This window comes from Gadus morhua, chromosome 12 (genome assembly GCF_902167405.1).
Source record: "Gadus morhua chromosome 12, gadMor3.0, whole genome shotgun sequence".
Classification (NCBI taxonomy): Eukaryota; Metazoa; Chordata; class Actinopteri; order Gadiformes; family Gadidae; genus Gadus; species Gadus morhua.
Genome location: NC_044059.1, coordinates 18046418 through 18059178, shown reverse-complemented (window position 1 = coordinate 18059178; position 12761 = coordinate 18046418). Strand labels below are relative to the sequence as shown.

The 12761-nt window shown below is 43.1% G+C and overlaps 1 protein-coding gene across 1 annotated transcript in view; it reads right to left on the bottom strand.

Moving 5' to 3' along the window:
- Positions 1-12761, bottom strand: part of LOC115555031 (KICSTOR complex protein SZT2-like) — a 72528-nt gene that overhangs the window by 21688 nt on the left and 38079 nt on the right. Inside the window, 22 exon segments of the mRNA XM_030371711.1 lie at positions 157-254; positions 775-941; positions 1184-1377; positions 1914-2105; positions 2792-2965; positions 4397-4481; positions 4801-4965; positions 5302-5420; positions 5799-5886; positions 6190-6298; positions 6660-6762; positions 6953-7105; positions 7777-7897; positions 8553-8667; positions 8759-8897; positions 9116-9190; positions 9519-9762; positions 10203-10451; positions 10706-10891; positions 12001-12070; positions 12158-12274; positions 12604-12739. Coding sequence (XP_030227571.1) covers positions 157-254; positions 775-941; positions 1184-1377; positions 1914-2105; positions 2792-2965; positions 4397-4481; positions 4801-4965; positions 5302-5420; positions 5799-5886; positions 6190-6298; positions 6660-6762; positions 6953-7105; positions 7777-7897; positions 8553-8667; positions 8759-8897; positions 9116-9190; positions 9519-9762; positions 10203-10451; positions 10706-10891; positions 12001-12070; positions 12158-12274; positions 12604-12739 — 3099 coding nt within the window.

Sequence of the window (12761 nt, the reverse complement as noted above, 5' to 3'; positions counted from 1 at the left end):
CAGAGATGAGCGACAGAGAGAAGGAGAAAATAAATCAACATTAAGAAAGAGAAAAGGGCTCAACATTTGGAATGACACCCCATACGAAGCAATTTAGCTATTCAACAGTCGAAAAGTGACATGATTTGAAATTAAAAATGTTGCGAGGAGACGGACCAAGTTGAGCCATGAAGGTCATCCATGGTTGGCAAATAAACTGGTAAACAGGATGCAGGGTGCCCAGATCGCCCTCCTCTAACTGGGACACTTGTTTCCTAGGAGACGCCAAAGCAGGAGAAATTACCTTACTGAAGAACCACCACAGTAGCCACATTAAGACATGGTAAACATTCAACATTCAAGAAGGAAATAGTTTGCCTTGGTAACAATTCTAGATGATTTCAAGGCTTATTGGTTGGAGGTAGTTCATCATAAGTGAAGTATGTTAGTGAAGCTCCGCAAGTACAAAGAAAGCATGCTCCTATAAAGTACACTTATATAGCAACTGATAGAAATAAGGTTGGTAAGAGAAATGTCCATTTTTTTGAAATTTGATCAGGGACTTAAAAGATTATTTTCTTTAAAGGTCCCATGACATGGGGTAGGCCCAACTGGGTAGGCTGGTAGACTGATCTATCCAGCACACATCTAGGTGGACACGCCCACCTGTGATGTCATAAGGGGCAGATTTAAAAAACGGCTTATAACGGCTAATCACACCACACCTGGTGGTATGTCATGGGACCTTTAATGCTAATGGTCAATGCTAATTGTTGGCTGGGTGGAGGAAGGCACCTCTGGAGCTGCTCCAGTTCTACCGCCCCAGCCCTCTCCTGGCTCCACTGCTGCTTCACACTCTCCGTCTTGTGCCTACGACGCACCACCTTCCCCTCCTCCACCTTCTCTGGCACGATGTCATCTGTCGTCTTTGGGCTCACCAGTTCCGAAGACTCCGCCTTGCCCTGTGAAGACACGTTATAAAACCGTTTGGTTCCTATTTTACCAGTAAAAAAGCTGGGTGTTAAAACATTCTTTGACAACATTAGCCAATGTGTTCCACTTTATTACATTTTGTTCAGAACACAAGTTCTGACTATTAACATATTAATTTGGGGGTGTTTTTAGAACACATGGATCTGCTTAGTGCATGTTGAGAAGGGATGCTGATGCTGATGCAGAACCCCCCCCCCCATGTCTCACACACCAGCATCTCCCAGAAGCTGCGCCGACCGCTCTTGCTAGTGGGGGTGGTAGACTCTGGCGTGCTGCTCCCCGGGGTGGGGGTGCCCCCCTGGGCCTGGGGTAGGATGATGGGGGAGGGGCTGTTCTTGGACACACGGGCGCTGATGCGGTGCGTCTCCTTGAGCTCCTTTGTTTCAGGTGAGGGACTGAACACTGCTGGAATGAAAAACGACAGCACCATGAAACACACGTCACTTCACATTGACTGAAGATTTAAGAGTTGTAAAGGGATAGAGCAGAAAAGAGCAGAAGACAGCAACTTCTTAAAACTACGTAACTCCAAAAAAGAAGTGTTGCATTCATGCACACTTCTCACACTTCAACAGGCAAAGATTCATTCCCCGAACCAATGACATGCCCTGATTGCTATACAATTATCAAATGTTTGGTTTAACCAGGTTGGTCTCATTGATAAACGATGAATTGCTTGAAGAAAGCAACATACAGTACATATTACACACGGTTACAACCTCAAACCGATTGGTCAGAAAGCAGCCAGGAACGGTATCACACCTAAATGTTCTCACACAGGGGCAGGGGCAGTCAACCAGAGCAGATATTCTCACAGTGCATTTCACTCACCAATAGGGGACAGGTGGCTTTGGCATTTCTCTAAAAATACCCTCAAATCATGGCTCTTCTTTCATACCTACAGCAGCTTTAACTTGAGATACATTTCTAAAGATCCTTACCTTTACTCTCTTCCTTATGAACTATTGGCGCCGCACAGAAGGCCCCCAAACAAAGAGGGTTGGGCAGCAGGTTCAGCTCCATGACCACGTCACACAGTGCATGGCGGAGAGCTCCCTGGAGCTTGACTCCGAGCTGCAAGGGGCTGATGTTGCCTTGCTCCCAGACATCAAAGCGGACCTGCATTTGTGGCACTGATAAAGAAAAAGCTTAGTACAAAGACCAGTAGCACGCTTGCTGTTTTTGTAATACACCTGTGTTGTTTCTAAAAATACAGTCTCAAAAATCTCATTGACAGTAGGGCCTAAACGATAATATCTGTCCAAATCAAAGTGACGTGGATGCATCATTGTCATTGAAAATATCACAGTGAAGTCATGTCTCTAATGTTCACCGTTGAAATGCCACTTCATGAAACTTTGTTTTCAATCCACACCGCTCATTGAGAACTTTCAGGCATCTACTTTACATTGTTTCACAAAGATATCATTTTTTTATTGTAGAGAAATTTTTAAAATTATGATAATCAATTAACAAACAGGAAACTGTGGAGACAACAAGGAGTTTATTGTCTAGGTAGGAAAAGCTGTAGCTGATATTAGCAAATATATAATTATAATATACCTGCAATATACAACTGACACCAGCAATGGAGAAACAGGATCATTGAAATGTGAAATGTACTTCATGTTTCATAGCCTTTTTGACTGTGAGAACACTCAATAAAATACATAATTATATTAATAATAATAACGCATCAATTATTAATTTGACTGTACTAAAGTGAGGAAAAAAAGGATATGATTTTCATGTTTGATAGTGATGCATATATTAGATAATGGTGACTGGTAGTTTTAGCTCATGCAATAACAGACCATACCTGAGAGGCTATTTGAAGAATCCATCTTAAAAACAGCTGTAAGCTCTTCAAACTGATCTGGGTGGAGGGGGGTGTTGAAAGGGTTCTGCTTCTGCAGTGCAGTGCAGTCCTGTGCTGGCACCACTACAGCGCCCCCTTGAGCATCCACAAACGACAGCGTGATGCAAGCGATCCCTGAATAGCAAAGTAGGCAGAAAAACAAAAAATTAAGAATACAAGAACAAAAAATGAATGCATAAAACATTAAGAATACAAGAACGAAAAATGAATGCATAATGGTTTCAGGCTTTGAGTAAATATTTGTACATTTTCCGTTGGTAGGGATTTGGATAAAAAAGTATTGTTCTCGCCTTAGTTATTACCTCAACCAGGGATTAAAGTGAAAAAAAATCTTCTGACTGAAATTTTATTCGCGCTACAGCCAAGTCACGTGCAGTGTGTGAAACATGTTCCAGGTTAGGTTACTTGACACCTGCTTAAGAAATACAAATGTATAAGACGTCAGCACCAAATGCAGCCATCACGTTTAAATGCTCGACCAATACTGTTTTACAGGAGGAGGATTTTAAACAGCTGTTCTTTTGCATCTATTGCAATTTTTTTGTTGTCTTTTCAATTAGACTCTAAGATTTTTTTTTTGCAAAGCTTGTCTCATATTTTACTCTCTAAAAAAGGCTTGCCATCGTTCCCCGTTTCCGTCAGCCATGCCCATCTCCATTTATTTTTTTGTGTTTTATCAATATCCGATACATCAGAGCCGTCAATCATTATAAGGGAGTTCATACTAGCTTAACTTTCGCTCTGACACTCAACACTAACACAACAAAGAGACGTAAGATGTGGCGCGAAAATGGTGTGTATATATATACATTTGTATATAATATATTCAATATATATTTAATATATAATCGGGATGTACATTAAAATGCTTGTGTTTTCAGTCAATTTTAACGGTAGACCTTTTAAATACTCACTATATAATTTGACAATTTTACCGGCGTTGACGTATGACGACATAATACACGCGTGTATTATGTCCATGTTCGAAACTGCATACTACCGTACTGCCGACTACATACTGCGCGGTATGTACTGTATACTGCATACTGAATGTGGGATTCAGTATGCAGTATACAGCAGACCGACTGCACCGCAGTATACAGTATGCAAGTTTCCCAGAATGCATTTCGCGGCAGCGGTAGCGGTAAAGCTGCTAAAAGCTGTTTTAATTCTCGCTTCAGTGCTGTTAATACATCACTTTCTTAAGTTTTAATATTTTTTTATGCGAGAAAGTACCTATTTAGATCCTTAATATGCGATTAGTTTATCCAAATGACGCCTGTTTGTAAATTTGTCCCGACGTTATCGGAGATGTGAAGTGGCCTCTGTGAACTCCAAATGACGGAAATCCGTCGTAGCGACGGAGAACTTTAATCCATGACCTCAACATTAACACATTTTAAAGTGTTGTACATAGCTGCAGGGGGTGTAAGAAAGAATCGATGAATCAAAGATTTTTTAATCTAATCGTGACCCGAAGAATAGAAATCAAATTGTGGGACACAGAACAATTCCAGCCCATGTGAAAAGAGGATCCATGGTTACCTTTGCCACCGGTCCCCTGTCCACCGGGCTTATTGTAGAGGTAGATATCACCATCAGGCAAACCACTGCACGCATGGAAGTAGTGCTGCAAACAGGGTACAGGATGTGAGGCTTTCACTATCAAACACAAGGGGTCAAATGTGTTACTGCACATGAGGAGCTGGTAGTCAGCTCACATGGCTGACAATGGTGTGGATGTAGGAGTCAGAGTTTGAACTACATAAGAATAGGACTGTAATGATTAGGTTTTTGACTCACCCAAACAATTAACATTATAGTTTTACTAATATTACCTGATTGTATATTCTCAGGATAAAAGAAACAACCAGGTAGTGGCCAGCTCATTTTTTGCCAGGAGGATCAAATCTACAAACCCGCCTCAAAGTGGTAAGGCAGAGACTTACCTTGAAGTGGTGTGCTGTGTTGCTGTCTGTGTACTTTGGGACATGCAGGAAGATGAGGAGATTCTGCCTGATGTAGTGGGCTACTGCCGGCAGGATAGACAAGCAGTACTGCGGGAGGCTGAACTGCATCACTTCGTTTGAAGGAGAGCCCAATGGCTGGATGAACTATGCATTTAAATAATGACATAATTTTAGCATCGGCATCCCACAGCACATTTGACAATAGAGGAGCATGAGCGTCGTCCCGGGGATCTGGTGGAAAGGTGCTGCTTGGGATAAATAGATGGATGTTCTACCCTCCACAAGGATTAGCCTTACCCTAATCTGGGCTCCATCAGTCCTACGACTTTATAGTAGAGCTTCTGTGCTATACAACTGAGAGGTGGAGTAAAGCCTTGTTTACAGGTCTTTTTCAGCAATACTGACACCGTCAAAGGAAGTATTTAATCTTTCCTAATGCTAATACGGTAGTGAAGAAGACTTAGATCTGACTATGTTCACCTCCACATCAGCGGGGGTCAACTTGCAGTTCCTGACCAGCATGACCGTGATGATGTCCAGAGTGGTCTCGTCGAGACGCTTGCGGAGCAACTTGACCAGCTCATCGGTTATCTCTGGACCTGCAAAGGAAAAAATTAAAATACACCATGACATAACAAAACAAATTTAGAACTGGGGCCGTAACAGACCTCAGAACAACCTATATGCACCTGTCACACGGGTTGGAGAGATTTCTTCATTCAATCTTTTGAATTATTTTACTTATGTTATTCATCTTGATGTTGCATGCCTACATGTATGCAAAAGAATGATTAACCAAGTGCTTTTCTGCAGCATGTGAGATGTATGATTCAATAAAAACTTTTATACTTGGCTGGGAGGTATACACGTTCTTATATTTCCAGTTATATTAAGTTTGGGTTCTTATACATAGCCAGTGGAACTGTTTCCCTTCCATTTAAGTCACCCAATTCTCATCTCTAACTCTCATGACTCGCCTGCGTCCCCGACACCATGCACCAGCAGTAGGATGTGTTTGTCCACCAGACCAATCGGCCGAGAGCTCTCCATAGGAGACCTCTGGTACTGATGAGGAAGACGGAAGGAAAGACAATCAACACAACTGAATTGCCCCCAAGTGAAGTTGAGTGACGGATGGATCTAAAGCATCACTACATATACATTTTAGGGTGAAGAGTATGTATATTAAATAATGTACACAGCTTTTATAAGCAGTTTAAAATGGTTTGTTGGATACTTTTGGTTTAATATACAATATATTCAATAAACTTCCAAGGTTTATCAGCTAACCAAAACTTGCGAGAATCTGTACATTTTGGAGGTGTTATACACTGGAAATGTTTTATCCTGTAGATTAAGTTTGTTTACGTTCATCTCCTCCGAAGGCTCCTGACTCCTTGACAGTCCTAGCGAACGACTGGCGGAGAGGTTGCCCTCCATTTCACAGTACTTCCCCGCTTGAGAGGTCTCAGAGAGCCTGGTGGTAGGTGAGGAATGTACATATGACGCATTTAAGAGGTGCTGAGGGTAAGCCGATATAGATTTATAGACACTAAAATAGAACAAATTTCAGACCAATCAGAGCATTTAATCCCTGATTAGTTTGGGAAATCTATCTTGCCGGACAATAACAAAGGTGCATGAATCAATGATGGAGAAACATGGGTTAGGAGGGAGAAGAGAGGGAGATTTGGGTTGTTCTTTGTTTCAAAATCTTGTTCTCTTCTACAGTCTCTTTACAGCTCTAAAGTCCTAGCGAAAGCACCCTTAAACGCATACAATTACACTAATGTCAATATACAGAACAAATGAAAGTAGCCAACTGTGGCGGCGTCTACCTGAGATAGAAGACAGATTTAGTTGTTCGCTCCTGGTAGACAAACATGTTCTTCCTGTTGCCCACGCAGAAGGAATTTAGCACAGAGCGCAAGGCCTGAATGGCTGCAAACAATGGAGGAGAGGGAGACATATACACAAGGAAGAATTTAGCAGTTGTTCCCAAGATATGGTCAATTATCATATCTCAGGAAAGGAAAGGACATTTCTGATCATGGCCCTTTTATTGGCCTCAAATCAGAAGAGAATGCTGAAGAGAACCAGCAGGGTGGAAACTACGGCTGGCACGGCTGACCTCGCGACACACCCATGTTGGGCCCTATCTTGAGGCGCGGGTGGATGAGGATGATGGTGCTCCACACCACTTCGCAGGCAAAGTATCCAGGGATGAACTCCATGGTGGCAGCCAGGTAGTCTCTGGGTTGGTAGTTCTCCTCAGTAGTGTAATCTGAAAGTTGAATTCAAAGGGGGTGCAATTCAATTTAATTCAATTCAAAAAAACTTTACAAACAGGGGAGAGAGTGGGGCGAGAGTAGTGGACGGCCCAATGGGAGTGGGAAGGGAGGGGGGAGAGTGGTGGACGGCCCAATGAGAGTGGGAAGGGCGGGGGGAGAGTGGTGGACGGCCCAATGGGAGTGGGTAGGGCGGGGGGAGAGTGGTGGACGGCCCAATGGGAGTGGGAAGGGCGGGGGGAGAGTGGTGGACGGCCCAATGGGAGTGGGAAGGGCGGGGGGAGATTGCTGGGACTGAAGCAGACCAGTAAATGTCTGCTGCTTCCAGCAAACTGGAGAGGACCAATTAACATGTTGTTTTGTTTGCATGAAAATCTAACCTGCTAATTTTTTATACTGCAACAGTTACACACGAAAGCCTTTCAGTGATATGTAGTGGTAGTCGTCCTTCATATATCATCCTCACCACATGCAGTATTTAGTAAAGGGGGAGGATATTTAAAGCCCCATATAAAGAAACTCTAGGCCTACTATCTGATCATTTAAAAAGCAATTATTGCATTCCCAAATGCAAGATCTTTTCTGATGTTTTCAATTAAAAAAACATCTTAAATTAGGGGATGGAATACATTTCGAGGTATATCGTAATGATCAAGGTAAAACTCACCATCCGAGATGGCATGCCTATGCCTGTAGAGGGAGTCGTTCTTCCAAATGTCGTCTTCGCTCTCCGCCACCAGTAGAGAGTTGCATACGTGTCTATCGTGCAGATCCTGCAACAGCATGCGCTACACAGAACAGAAACAGGCGCTGACCACAGAGATCTACACAACAAAAATTGATCTATCTTTAACTTATACGCGGATGCTTATCCAAACGTTCATCGATAATTGATGTCCTTTGGATCCTACAGAAAACATTTAGGTTTTTTTGTACCGTCGACTTATCTTGTCTCAAAGTGAGCGATGAGAAATAGAAAAATTGGGTTGGAGAAGAGAGGGAATGACATGTAGTTGGAATCCAGCCCGTGTCATCGCAAGGCGTCTGGTTAACATGGTTAACACACCAGCGACTGGGGCCATACCATGACGTTCCATACTAAGCGCTCCTCTATTAGAATTTTTCTGTGTAGGCCTGTTTTTTTCCTGCATAGAGCACTCTTGGTTCCTAATCATCTATATGGCACACACCTCATTCACTCACATCCCTCAAGGGGTTCTGTGCACACCCATGTATGCATTTCGGGTTATGTGTTGAAAAATTACAACAAATTATAGAAAGATCTATAATACTCAACTACTAATATACAAGCAATAATAAGTCAGATTGTACAGAACTTGGAGGCATAAAAAACACAAAAGAGAGGAATAAATAGAATAGTTGCGGATGTGTAAGGAAAGTTTCAACGTCAGAGTAAACACATTCTGTGCCTCACTCCAATACCTGATTGACGACTCTGCACATATCACTGATCTTGCGCACCATCATCTGATGCAGCTTGAGGTACTCGGGAAGGTCTGCCGGTTTCTCCAGCTCATCTTTGTCTTCCGTGAAGCTCCTGAGGAAAATAAAAAGACAACGCGGGAGAGTCAAGATGTAACGAAGAAGGAGCTCCTGGTCATGTCCACCGTTCCGGCCACCCGTCCTACCGAGAGTGGGAGTACACCTCCACCCTGTCCTGGTGGATCCTAACGATGAGCCAGAAGTTGGGCATGAGTAACACCTTCGGCTCCTGTTCGTCCAACGCGGGGCTTTCGCTTTCCGAGTCACTGCTGTCGCCATCGTACCCTTTCCATGCAGAGAAGGCTTGCATCAACATCATCATTCACAAATCATGCTTTAAATGGAAATTGCAATGCCATAAGAGAGCCATTACTGCTTCATGTGAATTCTGAGCTTTTACTATTAATGCTAATTCAAGTGCTATCAATGTTGAAGGTAACGGACCAATTATCTTCATTATCTCATGTTATCTACTTTTGTCAGAATTCTGTTGATTGGCATACCCAACATGTCTGAATCAAGACTTCCTTGGCTGGACACCACACTTTGGACACGGTTAGTTCTTAGTTTTCCACTACCTGGGGAAACAAAATACTTGTCATCAAGGATCTGCTCTGCTCATGATGAGCAGATCCTTGTGAGCATGCAAGGGCTTGTGTTCAGACCTGGAGAATACATCTCCAGTCACAATTCACTATGTCTACATCCCTGGGTAGCAAGCCAAACTTGCCATCGAGCCTTCATACAGTTAACCTTAAGTTAACAAAAATGGGTATTAAGCAGCGCATCAAATTGGAAACACTAGTGTTTGAGCCAAAATGCCTTTTATTGACCTTTAATTCTGCAAGTCCGTTTTTATAATTAGTGATATTGTATGGCCACTGAGATGAAGCGGAGCTCACTTACAATGGGTGGCTGACTGCAAAGACTCTGTCAGGCTGACAGTGGACGGGGTTTTGGGGAGCGAGGAAGGCTCCGAGCCTTGCTCAGCGCTGACGGGTCCTGGCAGCAGATTAAGGCTGATGGGGGACTTAGTTGAGGAATTCTGTGAGTGGAAGCCTTCAGACTGTTGCTTGACCACTTTGACACCATCCGTCGAGGATCCAGACGGCAGGCTGCAATCGGTGTTAGAAGGCTTCATCTCTTCGCCCTACGAGGGGACAGACTCAAGGTCACTCAAATGGAAATCATTGCACAGAATACATCTTAAGATAAAATGTACCTTGTTAACCTTGATGAGAAAGGTAAAGTGAAATGAAGTAAGTAAAGTATTACATTAGAGTTTGGGGTATTTCTTGTGTACCTAGTACAGACATCATAGCAGAGTCACAGAGACCGCAGAGGGAAAGAGCTATCGATGATAGTTTCACAATAGTGTTGTAAAAGTGAATTGCACTCAGAAACTGTAGGGGCGCAAAATCGCAAAAATACAAATTCTTACATTTTGTTGCTTTAATAGTTTCAATTAAGTGCCAAGGGACAGCTCCCTAGAACCACTGGCAGTACAATCAGTGTTTTAATCGTGTTTTAGCGTTGCTTATCTACTTTTGATTTTACTTAAATGAAGAAAGATATGATGATGTCAGTTACCTCACTGTCTGCCTCCGTCGCTCCTACCGATTTTTCATTCTCTGGGACTTTCCCGAGAGAAGCCTGACTACACCCGGACTTGTCTCCAGCGTTCACTCTGATGGCACACAAGTCCAGCTGTCGGCGGAGGTCCAACGCGTGGTCTGCCTTGGTCTTGCCAGCCAGGGCCCTTCGACTCAGGGACATGTAGTGGAAGCTGTCTTGTTCACCGTTCAAAACATACCCATGGAAGGATATTCTGCGGAACTCCTGCAGCAGAAAACAATGCATTTTGCATCATTAACTGCAGCCTTGTGTCACAAAAATGTTCTTCTGTGGTATGCCAGAAGAGGCCTATATTTAAATTTCATCCCAACTATTGACTTCATTTGAGTAATTATACAGACCGGAATTGCCATAAATGCTTGGAATACGTTATCTGTACCCAACCGTTAGATATATTGCGCACCATATCGAGATTTCAGATATGTTGGGTAAACTTCAACTGATGGGGCAGCACTTACCTGTCTGAATTTCTCGAGGGACTGCTCTGGGCCAAAGACAAACTGCAGGGGGACAATCTCGTGCTGGCAGCACATCCGCCCGCTGGACCGCACCACGTGGTCCGCCACCTTCTGCAGGACGGTCGAGCTGATGGCCTGCGAGCACCTCAGCGCCGACACGATCTCGTCCTCCAGGAGCCAGCGGATCTGGAACATACTGGAGCTTTCACCAGGAAGACCTCAGAGCAAGCTTCTTCCCAGACAACCCTTTGATAATCCCCCCATGTCGGTAGTCAGTCCTCTTGTCTGAGCGTATATTTGATTATATACAAAATGTCGCTCTGACGTGACGTTCATTCAGGATGTAAATGGGCATTGTTGATATTTATCACTGCCTAGCAAACACAAACACCATGAAGTGTTGTTTGGGGAGGTAGGCCAATACGCCAATATGACCATAAGGTCATTGAAAGCCTCATCCAACAGCAGCGAGTCCCCATCTTGGGTATGGCACACTGGCCCGACGTTGGTGCTGGTTTTGATTAGTTGGGGCAATGAGGAAACCCTGCAAGTGTAGAGTTCCAACTGCAGTTATACCATGTTATGTGGTGTCTTTAAGGACAATTCCGGTCTAAAATGGATCTGGGATATGTTTAATGTGATAACGAGTTAGAATGTTCATTTGGGAGCAAAAAAGCCTGTACAGACACATTCTTAAGTTAGTTGTTTTTAGCTGATTCCACCACAGTTGTTATGGTAAAAACTAAATCGCTACTTTAAACGACTTAAAAGGTTAGAAGTAGCCCGACACTTCTTTGGTAATATAATAAGGGTCTTAACATATAAAACGAGGCATTGATAACTTTGTAAGTGTACAGATTGTTTATTAAAAAGGACATTTTATACACACAATACCATCAGTAGTTCACCCGTCGACGCCATCTTGTTTTTAAGACTTGAGTAGATTAGCAAACACAGAGCTTGCGTGTTGCTGACGGATGTCATAATCTCTGTGTTCGTCAATCTACCTATAGAGTCGTAAAAACAAGATGGCGCAGACGAAGTTTATAGCGTTTTGGTGGAATCGGCTAAAAACAACCCACTCAAGAATGAGTCTATACGCGCTTTTTTGCTCCCAAACAAACATTCCAACTCGTTATCATATTAAACATATCCCAGATCCATTGTCCTTTAAGCAATAAATAACTGAGGCACGGCAGTGGGAAATGCATTCTCCATAAAGAGAAAGCAGGATGAATATTACCATTTTTTCAGGAAAAGTCCTACACAAAAAAAGAAAAAGAAAACACACTGACCTCTTCCATTGTAGCCAGCAAAGCCAGCTTTTGTGGCATTGGCAGTTTGGACAGAGAATCTCCAGTGACCCTGTTGAAAAGACCACAGGGTCATTCATATGCTGTTCCATATTATATACAGTATTCAGACCGATGGTCTCTTGCTGAGGTAAGGCACCCGTTAACGTTGGTTCCTCTGAGGTCGTCCAGCCCACACATCATCTCCTCATCCGAGCGGTATGAGGAGGGCTGTCCAGGGGAACGGTTCAGAGACACACTGCTCTCCGATGTGTACCTGCAGACATGACAACCTTAGCTGGAATTGTGGCCACAGTATGCCGTACAAGAATTAATAGATTTGGTTATTTTGGGATGGAATTTGAGGCCATTTGCCATGAATTGTTGAAATGTTGTCGTGTTAATAATAACACGACAACATTTGACATTTATTTGGAATATTGTTCTTCTTTGAGCCCATTAACTAAGTTGATTATATCAGTCCCTTATAATAAGTAGCACAAAAATAAATGGAAATCAAAAGAATCAAATGAAACCAGCACTAGCTTCAATAGCGGCCAATCTTCGATCATTTTGATGAACATCTTTTAATCGCTTTTGATGTACCTGTTGTGATGGAAGTCTGCCATGACTTCAATCTCGGATGGTAGCGTCAGGACAAAAATGTCCAACGTAACCGAGAGCTCGTTCAAATCTACAATCTGAAGGGACTCTGCATTGTCCAGGCAGGATAACACTTCAGCTGGGACCACAAGACAAAATCA